Source organism: Dufourea novaeangliae, unplaced genomic scaffold (assembly GCF_001272555.1).
Source record: "Dufourea novaeangliae isolate 0120121106 unplaced genomic scaffold, ASM127255v1 scaffold8, whole genome shotgun sequence".
Lineage (NCBI taxonomy): Eukaryota > Metazoa > Arthropoda > Insecta > Hymenoptera > Halictidae > Dufourea > Dufourea novaeangliae.
This window is the reverse complement of record NW_015373923.1, coordinates 7,048,421-7,070,942: the sequence shown is the minus strand read 5'-3', so window position 1 is coordinate 7,070,942 and position 22,522 is coordinate 7,048,421. Positions and strand designations below refer to the sequence as shown.

The 22,522-nt window shown below is 42.7% G+C and overlaps 1 protein-coding gene across 1 annotated transcript in view; it reads right to left on the bottom strand.

Moving 5' to 3' along the window:
* LOC107194613 (hemicentin-2-like) overlaps positions 1-21,723 on the bottom strand; it is an 82,533-nt gene extending 60,810 nt beyond the window's left edge. The window contains exons 1-3 of the mRNA XM_015584257.1: positions 21,720-21,723; positions 21,537-21,669; positions 20,451-20,659 (exon numbers count right to left, since the gene is read on the bottom strand). Of these exons, the coding sequence (XP_015439743.1) occupies positions 20,451-20,659; positions 21,537-21,669; positions 21,720-21,723 (346 nt within the window). The remainder of the gene's footprint in view (positions 1-20,450; positions 20,660-21,536; positions 21,670-21,719) is intronic.
* Between the last annotated feature and the right edge of the window lie 799 nt (positions 21,724-22,522).

Here is a 22,522-nt window from a genome sequence, read left to right as displayed (position 1 = left end):
TTGAAGACGGCTTAAAGACGCCTTAGACCTAAAATAGCCTAAGACCCAAAATGTGCTATCTGGTATAGTTCACAGCTGTGTTCTGCCTGTTCCAAAATGTCCCCGGAGTAAACACATTTACAGATGACTGTACTCAGCGATTCTCCGTGTTTCTTTTCGACTTCCGTACGTGCCACGAAGAGGACCACAAAGGTGTGAAACGAGTGGCACGGTCCAATTTGCGGCTCCGCAAAGAGTTCTCGTCACTGTTGGACGTTCCACACGGGGCGTCTTTGTCCGTTCTCCAGCTCGCCGATAGGACGCCGGCCTAGATTCCGCGACGACGGCGGCGTCTTGGGGAGCTTTGTAGCTGCGGCGGGCCGCGGATAAGTCGGCCGCCGCCGAGGGAAACTCATCACGGAAGGGGAAGGGGGAGATGGGCCGAGTTTTGCGGAAGTTTTGATAGATTCCTAGCTGCGGGTGTGCTGGCGAGCAACCGGAAACTCGGGTAACCCGCGGCGCGGCCCGGAAATATTCCACTCCGACTGGGCGAGAATCGATGGCCTTAACCGCTATTGGGTCGATTCCTGTGGTCTGTGCTGCTCCTATTCCTTGACCATTCGAGGTGCTTCTGGATCTTCTCTTAATCCAAGGAGACGACGTTTAGTAGCGAACGGGTTCACGTTCACCAGTGACGTCTTCCAATTTGTTCTACAGAGTCTTTTCGTCGACTGACAAGGGAAGGCACGGAAGTGTCTCTGATTTTAATGAAACTTCGTATGTCTGATAAGCAGTCAAAAATAAGGGATACGTATTTTTTTTTATCAGCTGAGACGCGACTTTAAGGGGTGAAACCACCCCTCGAAGTTTCGATCCGAAATTTTTTTGATGCAAATTATATTTTTGACAATTTGTTAGCACCATATTATTCTACATAGAAAACCGTAAACCTCGTCCATTAGAAGTTTTCATGTATCTCTGGATTTAACCAGGATGATACTATATGACGTCAGGAATGTGCTATCCGAAAGGCCTTCACGTTATCTCGACTTTCTGTCCGTGGATGGACTCTTTCTCTCTCCAGATCATCGTGGTTTAAGCCAGTTACGCAGTATTAGCAGGAGTATAGCCCGGACAACAAAGGGGTCGGGGGGAGGGGGATGGAAGAAAGGAGGAGAAACAATAATCCGTAATTACGCTAAGTACGTTTCCATCGTGGCCACGGTAACTCATTAACGAGGGACGATTCGACGTTCAGCGCATTAGCGGCATTAAGTACTTATTTCGTTAATTGCACGAGGTGGGGGAAGGAGAGCCACTACGACAGTATGATAATGCGATTCCACCGGTATCCTCTCGACCGTTTATACTCGTTTTATTCTTCTTAAAATTAACCGTTTGTGTTCCATGGAATAATCTAGGAGTCGAGGGGGCGGGCGCAAGGAACGAGCAGTCGAAACCAATTATTTCCTCGGGGCTGGAGCGATTCGATAGGGCCATCGTCACGTTTTCGGGAACGTTTCACGGTGATTCGCCGCGAATCCCCTGCCGTCGAAATGGCCGGAGAATTTCGGGTGGTGCTGCGAGTCTAGCTGTAGCACGTTTCTGCCATTATTACTGTATAATTATATTCATATATTATATATTGTATTATTTATATACTCTCCACTGGACACGCTCCCGTTCATAAATTTGCGGACACTTCGCTGGCTTTACAAAAATATAAATTATGATCCAGGCACGGTTTGTTTAAGTAATTGTGCTATTTCGTTTTATTTTTTTTTTTGTATAAGTGGACAGATGTATGTATATTAAATATGTTTCATATTTATTCAACCATTTAAGGCAAGAATTATGTTATCCTTATCTTTCTACCACGATTTTTATACCAAATATTTAAAAAGTGTAGAATATGGGTTTCTATTTTTTGTATTTTTTCACTTAAGTACCTGAATATGGTGTCTCTGAGTGCTGGCACCGTTTTATAGCATCCCAGGAGACTTAAAAGAAGTAGTAAATACTTATAAGTAGGTAGCGGATGTTTATGCATCCATAGCAAATTTTAACATGCAATAAAATACAGACTTCAATAAAACTTAACGATATTTACATATTATTTTCAACGCAAGATGTCTACTAACACGTAAACGTAATCGAATGAGTCAATAATTAACTGTGAATGCCACGAATTAATTTGTACACCCAATAAATAATAAATATCCACTGTAACGATACATATTTATCAAAGTACGTTACGAAAGGGTGTTACGGACCAATATACTCTGCATGCTATTCCAACGAAGAATATTATATGTTCAGAGACGGCTGCGAGTGCTCTCCAACCGCTTTAACAAAAACCAAAAAAAAAAAAAAAAGAACAACTTACCTGATGGATTACTCTCACGCGGAGCCTCTCCGTGGCCATTTTTTGCTTCATTCGCGTCGAGTCGTGACGGTCTGAATGTCTCTTTCAACTTTTCTTACGAAACAAGTGCATAATTATATACGGTTTCCGTATCTCGAAACGACTTCCCTTTCAGAATCCTCCCTCCTCTCTCCTCTGTTCAGTGGCCAGCAACCTCAGACGCCATTTTCCACCGCGTTTTTATCGTTTTGAATGCTCGAAGCGGGACAAAGCGGCAAACACGCGGCTGAATAAACATCTCTTTTCCGCGGTTTCGCGGCAGTTTTCCTTTCTCTTTCCCCCTTTCCATGCATTTCACGCGTACTGTCCGCGTTCGTGGGACAACGCACGGCAAAAACGGTCTTGCAATCGTGACGGTTGCACGTGGTGTGGCGACACACACGCAAGAACCGTGTCCCCCGATCGAAATTCCAGCTGTCCCCGCGATAAGTCAGCTGGAAACGTTTCAGTTATTGCATTCCGGCCCATACCGCCCTCGCGAAATAAATCGTCGCCTGGTAAAACCGGGGTAATTAACTGTGTGTCCCATCCCCCCGTTTATTCAGCGATGACCTACATCTCGCGATTGTTTACGGACTACCACCTGGACTGCAAGAACTCGATTGCGCTCGCGATCGTGTACGATTTTGCCTTTGTATTTCGCAATCAGAAATTACAATAGATAATTATATTTCTTTCTTTCGGTGATTGGACCGTTTATTTTTTGGGTAGGTAGTAACTTTTAGGGTAGGTAGTACTCTCCAAATGACGAAAAGAAGTCCTGATAAATATAGATAAAGAAATTAACTTTCTTAAAGTTATAAACAATCTTTTGTTTCGGTTTGAGCGACTTTCTCCCATAGGAAGCTTAATTTCTACGCCGTTAAATTGTCCATCGTATGGAAACACTGTATCACCTTATCATTTCTTCTTCTCATTACTATTACTATTCTTCATTGCTATAAGTATCATTGCTGTCTTTTTGACGCGAAGTGTCGACTGTTCGCTCCACGGAACGAATCTCCTTACGTCGCGCCCCTTCCGAACACTCTTACTCTATAAAAAGATAAAGAGTTCGCGGCTGTAAGCGATCGCGAAAACTTTCGAGCGGCGTTGCATCAGCCGTCAGCTCTCACCGGAAGCGTCCCCGACCTGATAGTTTTATTAGAGAGAGCGAGAGCCCCGTTTACGAGACATCCACCGTTTGAAATTTCAAGGAAACCGGAGTCGATCAATCGTGTCGATCCACCAAGAATTGATTCCCTCTGGCCGGAGACAGCCGCCGGAAGCGTACACGTGCAAGCAGAATTGGTAGATCGAGAGACCCCGATTCAGGTTTCCTGCGAAAACGCCCCCCTTGGCAATCTCGACGAGTTTTTGGATACCTACGGGGGGTCAGCTGTCGGTTCATTCGTGAAAGGAACCGATCTTGAAATTCGATCAGCGGAATTTCGCGGCAGCGCTGGGCTTTGCTGTGATAGCCGGAAGTGTATCCCCCCCCCTCCGCCTTCTCCTATCGGCTCGGAGGAGGAGTAAAATACTATTAAAAGTTCGTGGAAAAAGGCGCGAGAGGGAAAATCCAGATCAATTACCTTTCGCGAGAACAATTCGGGTTTTAAGGGTGGGCCGTTCGAGAAGTTCGGATGAAAGGGGAGTGGAGGAGGTACGAGAGGAGGGATCCAGGGAGCTTCCGATAGAGAAAATGGAACCTGGTTCCTCCTCACTTTCCCGGGTGCGAGGTAGATATTTTATCTTCCGGATTATAGTTCGTATAAAGCGGCGACGATCGATCTGCTATTGGACTGCTAATCGAACGAATAGTGGCGACAGATTCGGGGATGTACGGTTTAAATGTATACAGGGTGTCCGAAAATAGGTGTAAGTCCTTGAAATTCTGTTTGAATAATAATTACTTGGATAACTGTATGAATTATTGGTAGCCAATGTCGACTTCGGTTGGCGTCTTTCACTCATAACGTGTGATTCGTGAGACAAGAAACAATGAAGTTATCAATTAATATATTATTGGTTAATGTTATTATAAATTAAACGTATTGAATTGATCTAAAAATCTTTTAGTATATGATAGCACACAAGAATTTGATTACTCACTGCACTTCAATAGAACTTATTAAATAGAAGCTTATAAATGTATCTTGCTGAGTTGTATCACGTCAGGTGATCTTTAAATAATTTTGTTTCTTCTAAACCAAAGAAACAATAAGAAAATATAATTTACCTTAATTAAAACGATGTTTGAAATGGTGTCCATCAGCTGCAATACACTCGCGTAAACGGTTAAAAAAACTGCTTATTTCTATTCATAACGTCTGCACTGACGGTTAAGCATGCAAAAATTTCTTTCAATCGAACAGCTAGGAGTAGAATAATTTAAACCGATCACGTTTCGTGGTCCATCCTGTATATTTTTGTCTTTCGTTGCCTTTATCAATAAGTAGTATAATTATGTCAAGAATTTCATCTCTGTTCTGTTGGGGAATGAGACTTCGCGAAGAAGAACGAGACAGGGAACACCTTAAGCGTTATTGTTTTGCGAAAAACAGGCTCCGACGGAGATCCTAATCTCGTTTAATCCCGACAGCCACTTCGAACGTGGTAAACGCCGGGCTTGATTGTTTTAGAACGAAGATGAAGATGGTGTGTTAGTGCTTGAGACGATAAGAGCGCCAGAGGATACCGGCACGTGCTCCTGTCTCTTCTAAAACAATTCTATATAAGATAACATGTCTCAATCGTCTTATATACCGATAGATACTTTGAAAGTTCTTACAAAAATGTTTGTTCCCTCAGTGATTGAATTTTCGTATCATATCTTTTCCTAATAAGATGACAGTGTCGTTTAAATTCAATAAATTTTGAGATTTGTAGGCTTGAAAGAAAGGGCGTAAGATATTCGAGGACAGTGATAAATAATACAGAATAATTCATGAACTGTATAAAATTATAACTTATTATCCCTAAAAAAATGTTTTTGTCTTATTTTATGTTGTATTAATTTATATTTCAATATTATGAAAGAATTTTCCAAATGAAAAATATATGATTTACAACACTTTCATAACCACTGGCACGTATCTTTATCGATAGCGAGATTGTAGTGTAGCAAGCATTGATGTCGAATCAATTTAAAAATTTCTGTATTGTTCTGTTTATTCCCAATTCGCGCTAGTGTGATGTTCACGTATGCTGAGATTGGGTATGGTATCTGATGATAAATATCACAAACATTCAAGTCCCTGAACAACAAAAATCGATTCAGGATGTTTAAGAACGAGTAATAGAATCCGGTAGTAGAGCGTATTCTACCTTCAAAAGTAAGTAAAATAAAGCAAGTACAAGCTTCCTGCGTTCCTGAAGTATCGCTTTACACACACACGCGCGCACAGCAAAATTTTCAACTCGTCGAACCGTCGCGTCGTACAGCTCGCCCGGTTTCGTACGACATATAAAACGAAGTCCAACCGGTTTCCGCTCGGCGGAACAACCGTAAGAACGAAGAAGAAAACTGCCGAGCCGAAGATCGTAACGGACACTTTGGCAAATTTCCTTAGCTCTCGACCGGGGAGCAACCGTTCAGCAAAGAGACCGTTTCTTTGAGGTCCTTCTCGGTTCGACATTTCGACCGCCGTTACCGCTGCCTCCTCCTTCCCACCCCTAATGGCACAATTTATTCCAACTTCCCGTTACGGGGAGAGGAATATAAGTCGAGAAAGAACTGGAAAAAAGAGAGAGAGGGAGAGAAGTAGTAGAAGAAAAAGTAAAAAAAAAAAAAAAAAAAAAAAGAAATGCAGCTGAACGTTATCTGGGACCCGACGAGGGTTTTCCGGGCGAGAAGTTCCAGGGGTTCCGCGACCAGGAAAGGGTGGGTACGAACGGGGGAACGGGGTGGGACGGCCCTTTCGGGTGTTTCTTTCCCTTTGGAACACCGAAGTAGAATTCAATATCGCTTTGGCCGGCCCGGGGGTCTTTCAAGTCCCGGGGTGAAACCAGCCGTGCGCTCTCCGCGGTTAACGATAGTGCCCAGAAGAGAGAAAGTGGAACGGGAGTGACGGGGGCGAGGGGCCGAAGAAGAAGTTTCCCCTTTGGAGGCGGCGTATTCGCCTTGAATTCGATAAAAGGTGAAACGTATTTAGCCTGGGACGCGGACTAAATACATCCCCCGACGGGAAGTTGCCAGCCGCCTCTCGTAGCTTCCTCCGAATAAATTCCGCAGCCTCCGGGGTCGTCGGCCATTCCCTGGGTCCAATAGCGAATTATCCGACGCAAGTGGAGGAGGGGAGGGGGGAGGGTGAAATTCACCGGGTGAAAAGAAAACGGAGGTAGAGAGAGCTAGGTGTCCGAAGAGGGACGCGTATTTTGAGCACGACGGTGACACCATTTATCTTCTCCGAATGGATCCTTCCTGGCGCGGTGAAACGAAAACAGAGAGGTCCGTTCTTTTGGTTCTCGGATGGAACGTGACCCCTATCACCCCCCCCTTGGTGAAATTCGGTGACATTTTCTGACGGAACACTTTCGTCAAGCGCGTGTTGTTGTACGTAGGTACACTAGCGGTCAAAAGTTTGGGACCAGGTCTGATAATTAACCCTCTGATAACCAGACTTTTAAACGGTTATTTCAAAATTGTGAGAGTGATATGTATCCTGTTATTTTGAAGTTGAAAATATCGATATTAAACAGACTTATATTTTTTTCATTTTTTTCATTTATTTTTGGAGGGAGTACTTGGATTTCTCTACTGAAAACGGGAGATTCAGTTAGTATCTTATATAAAACTTAGAGTTTCACAATTTCGTAATTAAAAGAAAATTATTTAGAAAAATGATGTACAAAGATCTAATCTACTCAAGTAATCTCAAAATATTCTAAAATGTCTAATATTTACAAATATGTTTTAGTTTTCACAAAAATTTGTATTGAAATAAATGATAATTACTTTTCTTCCATGACGAGTATACTCGTCATTACATAAAAATTTGTCATTTCTTCAGGACGAGTATACTCGTTATTCACAGTTAAAAGGTTAAACTGTGTATTACACCGGTGCAACATTGGGTGTTAATGGGTTAAAGGAAAAGAAAAGTATTATTCTAGATTTGATAAAAGTAATGTGCTAAAATTGAATGAGTTACTGTTACATGAATTATAAACTCTGGTCCCATATTTTTCGTCGGTATTGTACGTACGTATAAGTAAGCGTGCGGGCGCGCGCCAACCAGGAAGAATTTAATCAGATGAACGTAGACTGTGAGTTCGTTGTTTCTTTTTCCTTTTTTTTCACTCGACGGGGAAATTGAATTGACGAGCTTTGGAAATAACACGAGACGGAATTTGAAATGGCTGGGGATACGGCGGAGGAGTGTGTGTGGGATGCTGAATTTCGTATTTGATCGTTGGCCCGTGAAATTTGTGAAAATTGTAAAGAGCGAGAGAGATGATATGAATGCGTGGAGAGAGATGGGAGCAGATACGCGGACGCAGGAGGATCGACGTGTTTTGAAGCTATTTTGGACACACGTGTAACCGTAGAAACAATTGCATATTTGGGAAGGTTTTTTTTTGGATAAAGCAAATAATATTGGATATACAGATCAGTAATACAAGTTTTTTGGAGTAGTTCGGAAATTGATTTTTTTGTTCTTCGGCGATTATGTAGCATTGACATGTAGATATTAAAATTAACATGCTGACTTATTTTATCTTATAAGTCGTAAATAGTTGAAAATACATGCGATTAGTTAATAGAGGCTGTTGGTCTTGTTTTAAATTACACTGTGATACTAATTTTATACAAACATTTTGTAACGGTAAAATTGGTTCAATCGTCAAAATTATAAAAATAACTTCTATCTTAAAATTATCTGTTCATTTCTATCATCGTTCTGTGAGCAATTTCGTATAATACCCTTGTATTAATTAATACAACAAATACTAAAGGAATTTATCTTATTCTTGATAAGTATCTATCATCCAGAACTTCCTATTGAAACAATGGCCCTTCGACAAACAAAATTTCAATCGACCAATCGACTCGCGAAACGGGGGCACAAAGGTACCCAAGAGATTGAAAAGTGGTCTCGTTAACGGATAATCGAATAGAATTTGATAGTGACCAGAGCACGTAACAATTAACTGGGTGGGCAGTTCGCTCCCTGTTCCGAGGAAAAGCCTGGGCGATCGCTAACAAATCTGGGAAGGTCGCCTGGACCGCACTTCTCTCTGTGCTTCCCTCTTTCTATCCTTGGTTCGATCTCCACGGTACCGTGCATTCGATTAAACGGAACGTTACACGTACCATTGGCTATCCTCGACCAAAAAATATCCCGTTGGCAAAAGGGGATACGTCCGTTGGGCGGGATGGGAAATAAAAATCGCCCCTTTTACGACCGTCTCGTAAATACCCAACGGTATATATCCTCTCTCTCTTTCGAGCTGTTGATTTCCACCGGAAATGTAAATTTCCCCCGGTATTAGCTCTATTGGACCACTGAACCGAACTCGCCGAATATTTCCCCCTTCGACATGTTCGCTTGGGAATACAGCGTTGAGAGGGACAGTATCGATGCAACAGAGTCCCGTTCTTTTTCCTTCGCCTCTTCCCTAGAGGATCGTCATCCAGTACAGGGGAGTGGGTGGTTAAGACAACAGGAGAACACCGTCCACTCGCGACTGTGTAAATCCGGTCGAAGATCACCGAGCCACGAATCGTCCAGTAGATCCTACCCGCTTTATTGGACGCTCCAAGGTAAACCCGTACAATTGACCGAACGAGAAGGACGATCGAACGTGTCCGTTCGAGGGTGTGCTTGATTACTGTGCTCGGCGACGCTATCCAATCAACCCCCCTCCACCACTGGCAAAAACATCGCTTCTTCCTGGTGGAAAATAGCGGGTGAGGTGGCACGACGCCTTCCACCTGTTTGGATAGATTAATGGTTTGGTTATGGTCGTGGGTTTGGTACGCAGCTGGACACTGGAAGGATTCTTTTGGTTAATATGGATTCGTCATTTGGTTGGAATTTTAACCCCCCATTTTTGGGTTGTGTATCTACAGGTTGTTAGTTCTGTCTTTGAGGTTTGAAAAATCTAGAATGCATGTGGATTGAGGTATACTATAATAGTAGATAAAAGGAAATTTTTTAGGTTAATAAAAAAAAAAAGAAATATACATACATAAAGGTTTTAGTAGACGAAAGAAAATGTTTGAGCGTAATAGGTAACAGAAGAAGTAACATGGGTCAGAATGACGTACGCGACCTTTTTGGTTAAATATCCTTATGGCGTTAATCGGGAAATAGGACAACATTTCGGAAACATTATACATTTTTCATGATATGAACAAATTCAGATACAATGGATACGTGGTAACGTACGGCTCTAAGTAGAAACACCAAGTCATGGCCAGACACAATTGTTGCTCCATCTGACATCGCGGGTCACAGTCTCGACCGACCCAGCAATAAACGCCTGGCCAAAGAACAACAGGCGGATAACGAGCAAAAAGGTTCCGCTAAACGATCGCAGCCATTTTCTCTTCGTTGGAGCGACCGCTCCGTCGTTCTTGCCCCATTCTCGATCGAATGAAAGTGACAATTCGAAGCGACAAATGGCGCGTTGCAGGTCAAATCCCGAGCTTCCAAGGGATGCTAGAAACTGTGCGACCGAGTGACCTGGTAATGGGAGGGGGCAAGTATCGGGATTGTGTGGTCCAGATCTCGATAAGAGCTCACCTTGCAGCTAGTCAGCAAATGAGAAGGGGGGATTTCTCTTAGTTCAGGAATATCAGAAATTACGAAACAATGGGTTCTGATAATGGCAAGGATTATTGGTGTTTTCGTGGTCTCTGGAATTGCTTCTCCAAATAGCCTACTGATAAAAGTGAGGACACTTTTGGTCTTACAGAGTCTCGAAATTGACACTTTCCGACGGCTTCCAAATGAGAAGGGAGCCCTCTCACTTTAGAGATATCAGAAACTATGAAACGAAGAGTCCTGATAATAGGAAGAGGGAATATTATGTTTTGGTAGTCCCCGAATTAGTATCTCAAAAAGGCCCAGTGATGAAAATAGGGACACTTTTGGTGTCATACTGTCCCGAAATTGAAATTTTCGGGGATGTCAGGAACAATCAAACCAAGTGTCCTGATAATGGAAAGGATTATTAGTGTTTTGGTGGTCCCCGTATTAGCGTCCTAGAATAGCCCACTGATGAGAAGGAGAAGATTATTGTCTACTAAGTTTTATAGAATTTTAACTTCTACCTTTCCCACTAAAGTTCGAGCACGTCGGAGGAACTTCGAAGAAGTCACTTTAATTCACTGGATGGAACGGGGAAATCTATTAGAACGAAGTCTGATCGTCTCTCTTCGTGGAACATTCGTCCTTACGACGACAATTCGTTTTTTCGTCTCATGCTTTTTTCACTTCCTTCCTTTTTTTATAATCTCGATCTCGCGTTCGGCCGTGACTGTCGGCCGGATCATTTAGCGAAAACTGGATTCCGTTCGAGGAGAAGCGAAACTCGAGAAACTTTTCAACTTCTTGTCTTCGTCCACGAGAACTCCCGCCGATATCGAAATTACGTCGAAGTGATCACGATATTCCCGGGTTTATTCCCAACAGAAATCACAGTTCGAACTCCATGCGCGATGTTCAGCGCAGCTCCGGGATTCACGAGAAATTTACAAAATGCGTTCGCGTCTCTGTTACCGCTTCGACTTTCCATCGTGGAGAAAGACAGGGAGTAATGCACGCGTTCGAAAATGAGTCTCGAGACAACGTGTCTCCTGCAGCGGTGGAATTTTATATCTATAAATTCTGATTGAGAAACTGTCGTAGGAAATCAGGGAATTCAGTTCCGATGTTTCATGAGAAGCGAACGTGTTCTGATTCCATAATAGTTTTTGTATTTTCACTCTGCTGGCTTGTCGTGATTTTAAAATATGATCACCAGGAGCTTCTTATATATTTTCTCTTACTTGAACGATTATTAGCTTTGTTTATGCATTTATTGCAACACCTTATTTCTCAAGCATAGGTAAAATAAGGATTTTGGTAAAGTTTAATGCTATTTGTGTATTATTAATTATTTACTATTAGACGAGGTTGTATAAATACAGGTTATGGTCAAAATATGGGCTAGTTGAAAGTACAGTAAATCATCGATGAGTCTCAACACTCAGTGCCGAGGAGCCTTGGAACACTCACCAATGATTTACTGTATAGTATCATATGAGGTGCTTCATCCTAGCAGGAGTAGTGTGAAACTACGACTCACGAAGGGAGAGAAGCTTATCTTAACTCGATATCACGAAGCAAGCATATTTTAGATATATTAAAATTTTTAAAATCTTCTATAGGTTTGGCAATAAGTTCTAAAGTAAAAGTACTAGCCTATATTTGGACCATATCCTCTAAGTAGATTATCAGGGACTGAGTAGTTAGTCATAAAGAGCATATTATTAAAAAGAAGGGAAGTGTTTAGGTGGACTCATTCAGCTAGGCCACACTTTATATATAAACTAATCAAATCAATTTAGAAGATTCTCTGATATAGAATCTAACTAAAAATCAAAGTCTCAGTACAGTTCAAATTGATCCGAACGGGGGTTAAACAATCGTATGTGTCCCGTGCGTTCTAAATATACCGAAACGGGACCGTAAAGGCTACGTAACCCAATTAGTAACGACAAAACATCGTTACCAACCCATCGAACCCAAACATCCCCGAAAAACCCAGGCGATTCCACCGTGATCATCCTCGTCGAATTCCCAAGGCAGTGTTACACACCAAGCCATCCGACTTCATCTACATTCTTTTGAGCTTTCCCGCGAATCCATCAGCATATTTGACTTTCATCCTCCACTCAGCCCTCTGTATCTCCTCCGTCTCAAACCATCCATATACGATTCATACAAAATTTTCCAGTTTAATAAAAATTCATGCCATGGTACTCCACCGCGAGCGCAAGCGCACTTCCGTGTTTAAAAATCGTCTCGTTCATCAAAAGCCCTTTTGCCCTCTCTCACTGTCTCACTCTTTCTCTCCCACTCCATTCATCGCACGCGTATAGGAGCGAGATATGGTACGTATCCTCCTCGAGATATTCCCTTCTACTTCTAGAGGATGTCTTTGGCTTGACAACTTCTTTGTTCCCGACGGAAACGTTTGGGGGCGAAGTCGGTCGAAAGGGTCGCGGCGGTATAAAGGACTGCTGCTCGATGTGAATTTCCACGCTGCTCCCGTTGCTTAACGCTGCCCCCCCTCCCCCTCTACTTCGTACATACCTTCGTCCTGTCGGCGGAGCTACGCGTCCGCGTCGTTTGTACTCGAACAAACGAGGGGTTGGGGATGGACGGTGGGGATGGATCACAAAGGGACGGGTGGAACACAGCCTTGGACCCCTCACAGAAGCCGAGTTTCAGAAGTGTTTCCGCGGAACTTCGATCCCGGGGGGCGAGAGGGCCAGCCAGTTGCGTACAAAGCGCGGGCACCGGCTTAAGCTCGCGACAAAGGTCAGGAACAACGATCGGAATCTTGCAGGAAATTAATTTAGCGTCCTCGCGTAATTAGTTTACCGGCCGAGCGGCGGGAACCGCGTAGGTACGGTTCACTCGGTGAGTCTTGAAGATTGTGTACAGTGGACGCTCGTTTATTGTACCTTTCGGGGCTGTGGAGGGCCGAATTTCCAGGAATGGTGCAATAAACGAGGCCCAATCATACGTGTACTTTTAGACGGAGATAAATACAGGGTGTTTCACAAATGCATGCGAATACTTCAGAGTGTAAATCTACACAGTAAACAAGTAAAATATGTCGTATGGACGTATCTCCGATATAGATTAGTTTTCGAATTATGGAAGATTATAGAAAATGTTTGCTTAGTCTGTATGCTTTAGTACGTCTTGACCTTATCTAATGTTTACAAATAGTCCATCGATATTAAGCAGACAAAACTTCGGGCAGTCAGTTTTATTTGGTAATTCTTAAGATGTTGGATGGAAATATGTAATAAAAAATGTTTCGATTTCTGGAAAATTATTTACGGAGAAGTGCCTTTAATGACGCTTTTAGGACATGTAATCCTTCCTCGTATAGGGTCAGATATTTTGGCCGATTTCTTTGTCAGATTGCTCAAACACAGGGTGTCGAGGAGCATTAACCCGTTCGAGAGGGAGAATCGCTACACTTGACGCTCTGCCGTGTAGTAATATGCGTTGTAGCTCGATGGTCACAGAGGACATCTTATGCGGAATGCGCATATGCGCCCTTAGGTAATACAGACGTCTTATGTGGGACGTGTATATGTGTCGTTAGGCCATACAAACGTCTTATGGAGAACGCGTATATGCGTCTGTAGTATCGAAATAGTTAAGTAGTTCGCAGTTAGGCTATTCCGGAGACGATGTGTGGAACGGTCTGTTTGAAACTCTATAAATAGATAAATTAACGTTAGAAGTACCCAATTCCCCAACGCGGATAAAACTCACTAATATTTGCTACGTAACGTTTTCATCACCGTGGATATGTATTATAGCTTCTCTTCCGCGAGACACAGCCAATCGCTGGACTCTTCCTAGCGAAAACAACTTTCCTCCCCCCTAAGAAGGCGTCGATAAACTCGCGAACGAAGCGGTACCGGTTTCCGAACGTTTCTCTCATTTCACAAGGAAGCCCCGAGAATACGTTCGCGAAAACGAACGTACACGGTCGGTGCGAAGCGCCAGTAAAACTTTCACGGCCCGAGTGCCACCCCTCGATATCCTCCCCGCCGGTCCACCCGACGTAGCCCCGTCCCGCCAGGCGTCCTCACTGTATTCCACTTAACCGTTCCACGTGACGACGGGACATTACCGGACGACGAGGACGAAGAGGGAAGGGAAAATAACGTACGTTCGGGACACGGTGAAATAAAAGCTCGCGAAGGAGACTTGGCGAAAGGTAGCGGTCGGTCGACAGAATAAATAAAACTACGGAACGAAAAGGAGAAGTTGTTAAAACGGAAATAGTCGGGGAAAACCGCCATCGAGCAGAACACTGAGGTATAGGAGGGAGGGCTACCGATGGAGAAAATGGGGGGTGTACCGTAGACAAATAGGTCAAGAAGGTGGAATGGGTGGGGAGACAGGGAGGTCCAATGAAAAACGAGGAAAGGAAAAAGAGAGAGGGAGAGAGAGGGGGGTTTGAGCAAACAGGGGCAAAACAATTCTTGGGGGACCGAGTGGAAAGGTTAAACGAGTAAAGGTCCAGGATAGGTAGAAGGCTGATGGTGGTCGTGTGCGGGCACGGCGTTATAATGAAACGACGCGCGGTGCGAGATCGAGGAGAGAGAGAGAGAGAGAGAGAGAGAGAGAGAAAGAGAGAGAGAGAGGAAAAAATCCAATTAACAATCCCGTTCAAGAGTTATGGAGATGCCGCCGCTGGCGGAGCAACGTACCACCGTACCGGCTGCACGTCGCCCGTTACCCTCTTTGCTCGTGCCCGAAGGAATTTTTCCCGCGGGATAATTAGCCGACCTCTCTCCTTCCCCCTCACCTCTCCCTCCCTTTCGTGCTTCCTTTGGCCGGCCATTTCGCGCGATCATCCCTTGCTCGCCCCTCGCCTCGTAGTCACTCGTGTTGGTAAACCTTTTTCAGATGAACGCCAATTAACGTGCTTTCCCTTCTTTCTCAAGGCCCGGCCAAAGGGTGGGAGTGGAAATTGCCAGTTGCGCCACCGGTCTCGATCCTTTTTTTTTTTTTTGCTGCTACTCGCTAGCGCTCGCGCGGACAAAAGTGAACGAACGACCGTCTGGTACCGAGCGGTAGTTTCCTCTATGTAGCGACGCGTCGTTTTCAGGACACGTACGCCACCGTTGAACCGGACGCCGCAATAACGGCGTTTCCGGTGCCCACGTCACGGTTGGGATTTTTCGGCGGTGCGGCACACACTGGTCAATGAGGCGTGGCCGGCGCAATTTCCGGCGGACGTTCTTCTCCACCTCCATTCCCCGGCCCCTGATGTACGTGGACGTAAGTGGTAATAATTTGATTTCGTGCCGGCGACGCCTGAGATCGTTCGACGGGTGGACGCGAACACGATCACTGTCACGGTGGTCACCAGCGTCATTGAATTACACGGAGAAACATTGAATTTCTGTAGTGGAACATTTACTATTTTATAAATAGAGTAAAGTCGCTTTGACTGCGCGAAGAGACCTCTACGTTAAAGTCGCGTTAACTGCGCGCAAAGACCTCTATGTTAAAGTCGCTTTAAGTGCGCGGAAAGGCCTTTACGTAAACGTCGCTCTAACTGAGCAGAAAGGCTTCTACTGCAACTTTCAACACGTTGTCTCCACCACTGAGGCTATTCCCGTTGGAACCATTAATCGTTTAATTTATTACGCTGGCGTATGGAGCAGGGGAGTCTAAAAACAGTTAAACGTCGGCGTGTTGGCGAGAAAACAGTAATGGAACTTTTTTCTGTCTCTACTCTTACAAGGGTAGGATCCAAACTGTCCGACTTCGATTGTAATGGAGTTTCGTAATCTGATAGTATACCAATTTCTAATGATGTATATAAAATATTTACGTCATCGTACATTTTATTATCTTCTAAATTACATTACCAAAATAATTGAAATCTAGTAATATGCTGTCAATTTAACCAGATTAAATTTACCTGCATTCTCAAAATCAATATTTTCCTTAGAATATCCGAGCTTGATACTTTTTAAGTACAGAATAAACTGAATCACTCACAAGTCGTGTTAATTATAAGCGCAACACAGAATATCATAAAAAGCAATTAATTCATATGTATCTCTTCTTAACGGATATTAAATCTCGCCGTTCGTAATAAACTAACGTTCCACCTGGCTCGAGGTTTCCTTTCAGATGCGTGGGTCGCGGAATCGTTTCCAGGAATTTTTATTTTCGAACTAGCATATCTCCACGGCTGTTTCAGCTCTTTCCCCCTGGTTTACCGCTTTGACTTCCATTTCCCTGGTTGCAGACCGGTTCGTGGCCTCGTAGCACGGGTATTACAAGTCAATACGTAGGATCGTATGTGACGTAATTTACGATCCGTGGCCCTTTAACCATTTTTCAAGCGGAACACACCGGGGGAAATATCGCTCTCGAACGTACGCCTGTCTGTGGCGTATTGCAGTCTCAACCGAACCGTTTCTTTCAGTTCCCCGTCGTATTTAGCTCGTTTCGCTGAATTGTCCGTAAAACTTTCACGCGGTATAAGCAGCACAATAAAAGGAGTTTATCTCGTGCTCGCCTAACCGCCCCTTCTAGGAATGGTACCTGGGAATATTGGTCGCGTATTTCCTGAGCCGGCAATAGTACTGTCACTCAAAATATAAAATATGGCTTCGGGGGTAGGAAAACCTCGTTTCTCAGCGTGGGAAGTTTCCTCTTCGCGGTCGACTCTTGAGCGAATGGATCGTGTATTGTAACCTGAATACCCGTGGAATATTTAACGGAACACGTTACTTCGGTTTCCAGCGAGATCGTGCCTGCCGGAACGTTGACTCATTCCACTGAACAGACCGTGGTATCTATATTGACCCGCAAAATTAAAGGAACAGTCAATTTTCGACGGAAAATTGCTGATGTTTAAACTGCTATAACTTTGTGGCAAGGAAACATACAACATTCATTCTTATTTTAAAGCGTAAAGTCTCTGCTTTTAAAATCCTTAATTAGTTATCGTGTGGGAGACTGGATAGTCAGGTTGCCTTTTCGTTTCGAAAATTTGTCAAATTCAACCAATTCTACAGGCATTAAGATTTTTTTGAGAACTAAAATCACAACAGATTTTAAGATAGAAGTTTTCCCTTATAAAGAATCCCTATGAAGCTGATGTACGATTTTTTGTCGCCGTGTCGAGTAACAATTCTACTAGGTCTAACGAAGTTCTCGTGTATTATTTTTGAACCAGTTAAACACCTTCGATGTCAAAAAGAAGTTCACTCTGCAATTTGCTATTTCCATGATCTTGCAGATTCTTTCGATTGTATTTTTGAAGATAAATCTTCCGAATAAAAAATACTGGTTTTCAAGTTAAATTTCGATGACAGCATACGCGATGATTTATTATTCTCTCGGTAAATGCCGTCGATAGGCGTCGATTGGACCGGGCAGATTAAGTAAACGATTACGGGTTATTTATCGCGCGAACTGTCGCGATCATTAAAGCGAAAATACGTATTAAACCCGGTCGAACATTATTCCCAGGAATCGTTAACGCCCGGGAACTCGTTTTAACTAATAATTTCGTGGATGATTTAAAGCGTCCTCGGTGAGAAATTAAAACGATCGATGCCTGGGCTTATCTCGCCGACAGAATCTGGATCCCGGTTGCTTTTAACGTTTCATTACACGTGTGCAAGCGGTCTGATTGAAAACTTTTGTATACGAATGGCCGCGCACGATCAACGGACACGTTTTAATGATCATCGAGAACGGAGTAACGTTTGTTTTTCAGGGAAATAAACGCGAATCGGGGATTTAGAACAAATCCTCTATTGTAATCGGGATTTTCTAAAAAAAAAAGATACTTTTCCAGTTGCAATTTCGCCTGCCAATAGCAAACAATTGTAGGGTGTTGTTTTCCGTTGTAGTAATGCTTTAAAAAAATAGAATTTTTGTTATACTAACTGTATGTAGAAAATCACACGGCTGTCAATAAAAGTCACTGATGTCTCTCGTATCTGTTGGAAAGATATTCAAGTTCTTTTTATATTCCAAAGAGAAATGAAACGGATGTGTAGCTTATAGATAGTAATATTTTCGCTTTCCCCAATTATTACTAATTGATGGTAATGGTAATGTATTGTCTTTCTCAAATTCATGAATTGAAATCGAAAGATGAAATTCAGAGGAGTCTCAGAAAATAGTTTTATATCTAGTCTGACGACATACTGTCTCGTTCCCCTCAATTCTAATGATTCATTGACTCAATTTTCAAAACGTACTTTTTGCCCACGATAACTTAAAGTACATTGAATAGATACACTGGGACTTAAAATTTCACAAAATCGATCACCCAACATTAATTAATAAAGAAATGTCTTCTGACAAGTAGTACAACTCTGTACTTGATCAGACACTCACTACAAATCCGTACTACGACTTTCACATACGACTTCCCAATACCTCTACGAAGTTCCGTTAACATCGTTTCATTTCGTCCGCGTCCGTTAATACGCAATATACCTTGTGAAATGGACAGCTTCCTCTGCGCGATGTCAAAGAAAAAAAGCTTATTTTCCCCGGCGCATATCGCATCTAGTTATTCCCTGACGTAATATTAGCCGTATGGCCCGTGCCCGAAAAATTCCCACGTAATTTCTGCGTGGCACACGTACGTACGTCGAAAAATTGCGTCACGACTGGGCAGTCGTGAATTCCTGCCGGATAAATTGCGCGCGTGACGGAATAGGACCCGTTAAAAACTTCAGCTCGTCGCTGAGATGCGCCGACCAGATAAAACCGCGTCCCTGTGACTCCGCCGAGAATGCTCGATACACGTGGTGCACGTTGCAAGCATTGGTTTGCAAGCATTGTCCAACGGTTTCCAGCTGGCATACCGTTCATCTTGATATATTTTCTCATTTCGCGTCGTCGCATGTTTCACCGATGGGGAAAACGCTCGACAACCGTCCGTGGCCCAAAAAGGGCTAGAAACCGGAAAGTCTATTGGCGAGAAACTGGAAGCTCTGGAATCGTCGAATTCTCGTAAATAGCTGTATATCGAGGAGAAGCTTTGAAGAAAAAAAAATATTCTACGGATCGTTTTTGTAGCGATGCGTACACTACACACGCTTCATCGACTCTTTGCAGTTGGATATTTCGCGTAGGCGCGCAAGGATTTTCTGCGGCTCGAAGAACACCGACTGCGGTTTCCATTGGAACTTCAAGTATTCGGATATTCGAATTATTCGAATAAATTGAATAATTTCGAATACGAATTATTTATTTGAACAGTACGAAGAATTCGAATAATTCGGATAGTACGGAGTTTTCGAATATTTAATTAGTATGAAGTATTCGTATTATTTGAATATTCGAATAATAGACGTGATCGAATTTCGGATTGTACCGAATAGGAATTTGAAAAACAAATTATTCTAAAGGCCAATGTGGTAAGAATTTCACGATAAAGTATGAACAAATATATTACGTTCCGATTCTAATTCAGTAGAATTCAAAATTCAATCACTTTAAATATTCAAATATTCCGAATGATCCGAACATTTTGAATACTTCGAATATTCGTAACAGCCGTAGATTCCATGGAACCTGACTAACGGATCTCTGTATTGTCTACCTCCGGATGGATTTTTTTATTATCTACCCCTGTGAAATTTTGTTTGATGCTCCAGAAAACGATATTTTCGAGGGGGAGGGTGTGGGTGACAGTTCAATATACGCTGCGCGATACGCGTGTTTGACGGCGGCCGACAATTTCGTGTACCACGAAGATGGAATGGACTGATTTTTCTGGTGTTCCGTGGAAACGCAGGTTTGTGAACGGTCTCGGCGTGTTTCGTGGCGGAGTCAACTGTCAGTTTCAATTTGCCTTCGAATACGATATCTACGTTGGGAAAGCGAGCGAAATATTCTAGGTGTCTGACTATAGACTGCCTTGTTCCACTGATTTTCGTAATTTTTTCTTTGAGATTAAATTGTCGGTTTGAAAGTTCTCATATGCGTTGAAATAATCTTCTACTAGAGTGAATTTGTCTCTACCAAAGAAATTAAAAATTTCTTCACGTTCTGACCAGAGACTGATTTGTTCTACTGATTTTGTTTCTTAATCCGTTTCTCTACGATGTCCCCAAGTGTCATTCGAATATTACACGTCTATGGAGACCATGGTCTTTAATTAGGACAGTTCTGTTACTTTGGGAGAACTTTTTTTAATCGAGAAAAGCAGTAGAATATATTTTCAATCACGTTCTGTGGATTTTCTATTCAACCGTGGCTCATAGATTTCAGATAAAGGCAATTACAGCGTCAATCAACATACAGCACAAAGGTTTGAATTGACTCACCTATCACCGTTAAATTGACTTTGGAATTGCGCGTCTGGCCGATCTGGAAATCGACACGACACCTGTAGACGCCCGCGTCTTCCTCCCTTATCTGGTCGACGCCGAGCTCCGCTGGATTTTTGTCCGGCATGAATAACGCCCGGTTCGAGAACACCGAGTCGTGCGACCATGTTTCGGCGATCCTGAAGTCTCGATGCCTTGTGTCGACGCTGCAAAACAAATAATACTCTAATACAAGAAAGTTAACTCCCCCTCCAAAATGAATAATAAAAAATTGAATAAGGTTTCTCCAAGCGATATTTAAGTTGACATATTGAAATATTATAAAAACAAAGCATTTCATGAAAAAATATGTTTCTTTTTAATTTGGTGAAAGTTCTGAACGTCATTTGGTCAACATGGTTTTTTGAATGGATAAAGAAAGTATAATAGAAAAACGTTTCAGACAAAAACTGTTTATTTCTTTGGTAATAATAGGTATCCATTTAAAAAAAACGAAGTTGACCTTGAAATTACCTTCAAAACGTTCACCAGATTAAAAATAAATAAAGTCATTCTCTTTCCCCCTCAAAACCAACCAACTTTTCTCTAACATATTTTCCTATCAAATGCTTTGTTTTTATGATATTTCCACGTGTCACCATAAATGCCGCACCCTGTATATCTACTAATAAGCTCGTCAAAATATCTCGAATCCCGACCAAATGGAATTCACTGCTACAATATCTGGCCCCGAAAAACAATAAATCCGTGAACACGAGAAATTCGCGTGATTCATACGCGACACGTCCGACACAGTGTTAAAGAAAGAATAGAATTAAAAGTAGCGGAGCCACCGCGCTCTGTGTCACTGAATCATTTAAACGTCGCCCGAGGCGTTAAAGCCGTTCCGCGAGGGGGGAATAAATTTTACCGCCGGATGGGAAGTCAACTTCCCCCGGCCACTAATCTTGCGTCCCGTCGACGGCCTGTTTGCGGCCCTGTCCTGGACCCCGATAGAGAAACGACCGTCGCCGATTTCCACACGGGGACGTACATATACCGGATGGGGGGAGGGACCGTAACAAATTGATTTGTATCTCTCACCTGTAAACCGGTGTACCGAGATCCTCGCGATACCAGAGCACAAGACGCACCGAGTCCCCTTCATCGGTGGTTGATATGTCGCAGGGAAGATACGTGGGATCTCCGACCAGCGCCACGATGTGCGATATAGGGACTGAAACAGAGTAACGAATGGAGACGTGAGATTAGATGGACGTGAATCACACATTGTGCAGATTAACGTTAACTCGACTTCAATCTTTTATTGATATCTTAAAATAACCCTTTGCCCTGCATTAACGATTTGAATGATATATTTTTCTCTTTTATCGACCATTAGTCTGCAATAGGAGTGACAGAGATTTCTTTGTTGACGAAATGGATTCTGATACTTGTAAATTATTTTATTCGTTGACCAAAGTTAACAGGAATTATTTGATAATAAGTAGATACTTGGAAACATAATTAACAGTGAACTAATATTAGCTGTCTCAACAAGGAGTCTGTTACTTTTTGGAGTTATACCCTATACAGTAAAGACTCGATGAGAGTCGGATAGGATGTTCCTCGTAGGAGTTTCTATTTGATTTCCACAACTAGGGTAGGGAGACCGTGGAATCTGTCAAGTGCATAATTGATTGTCTTTCCCACTTTCGTTGCCGAGAATCAGGCTACGGGCAAACAATACATTTGTGGGCTGTTGAAACGATTCGCAGTTCAGCGTGAAACTTTTGAAGCGGTCCCGAGTTTCAAATTCTCATAGAGTCTGTACTGTAATAACTAAATAAATAAATGTTTATAGCAGACATGATACTCTAGAATTTACTATACATAAGTGTTTGATGACTTTTAAAGAAATTTTTATTTTCTTTGGAACCTGGTAAAACAGTAAGTAAAAATATTCCAGTTTGAGTCTAGTTTCTGTAAACTTACCTCCAAAAGTTTATATTTGCATAAAAATCCGCAGTCTAGTAATAACTAAATAAATAAATAAGTTTAAATAATTGAAACCTCGCGTTAAATAATTG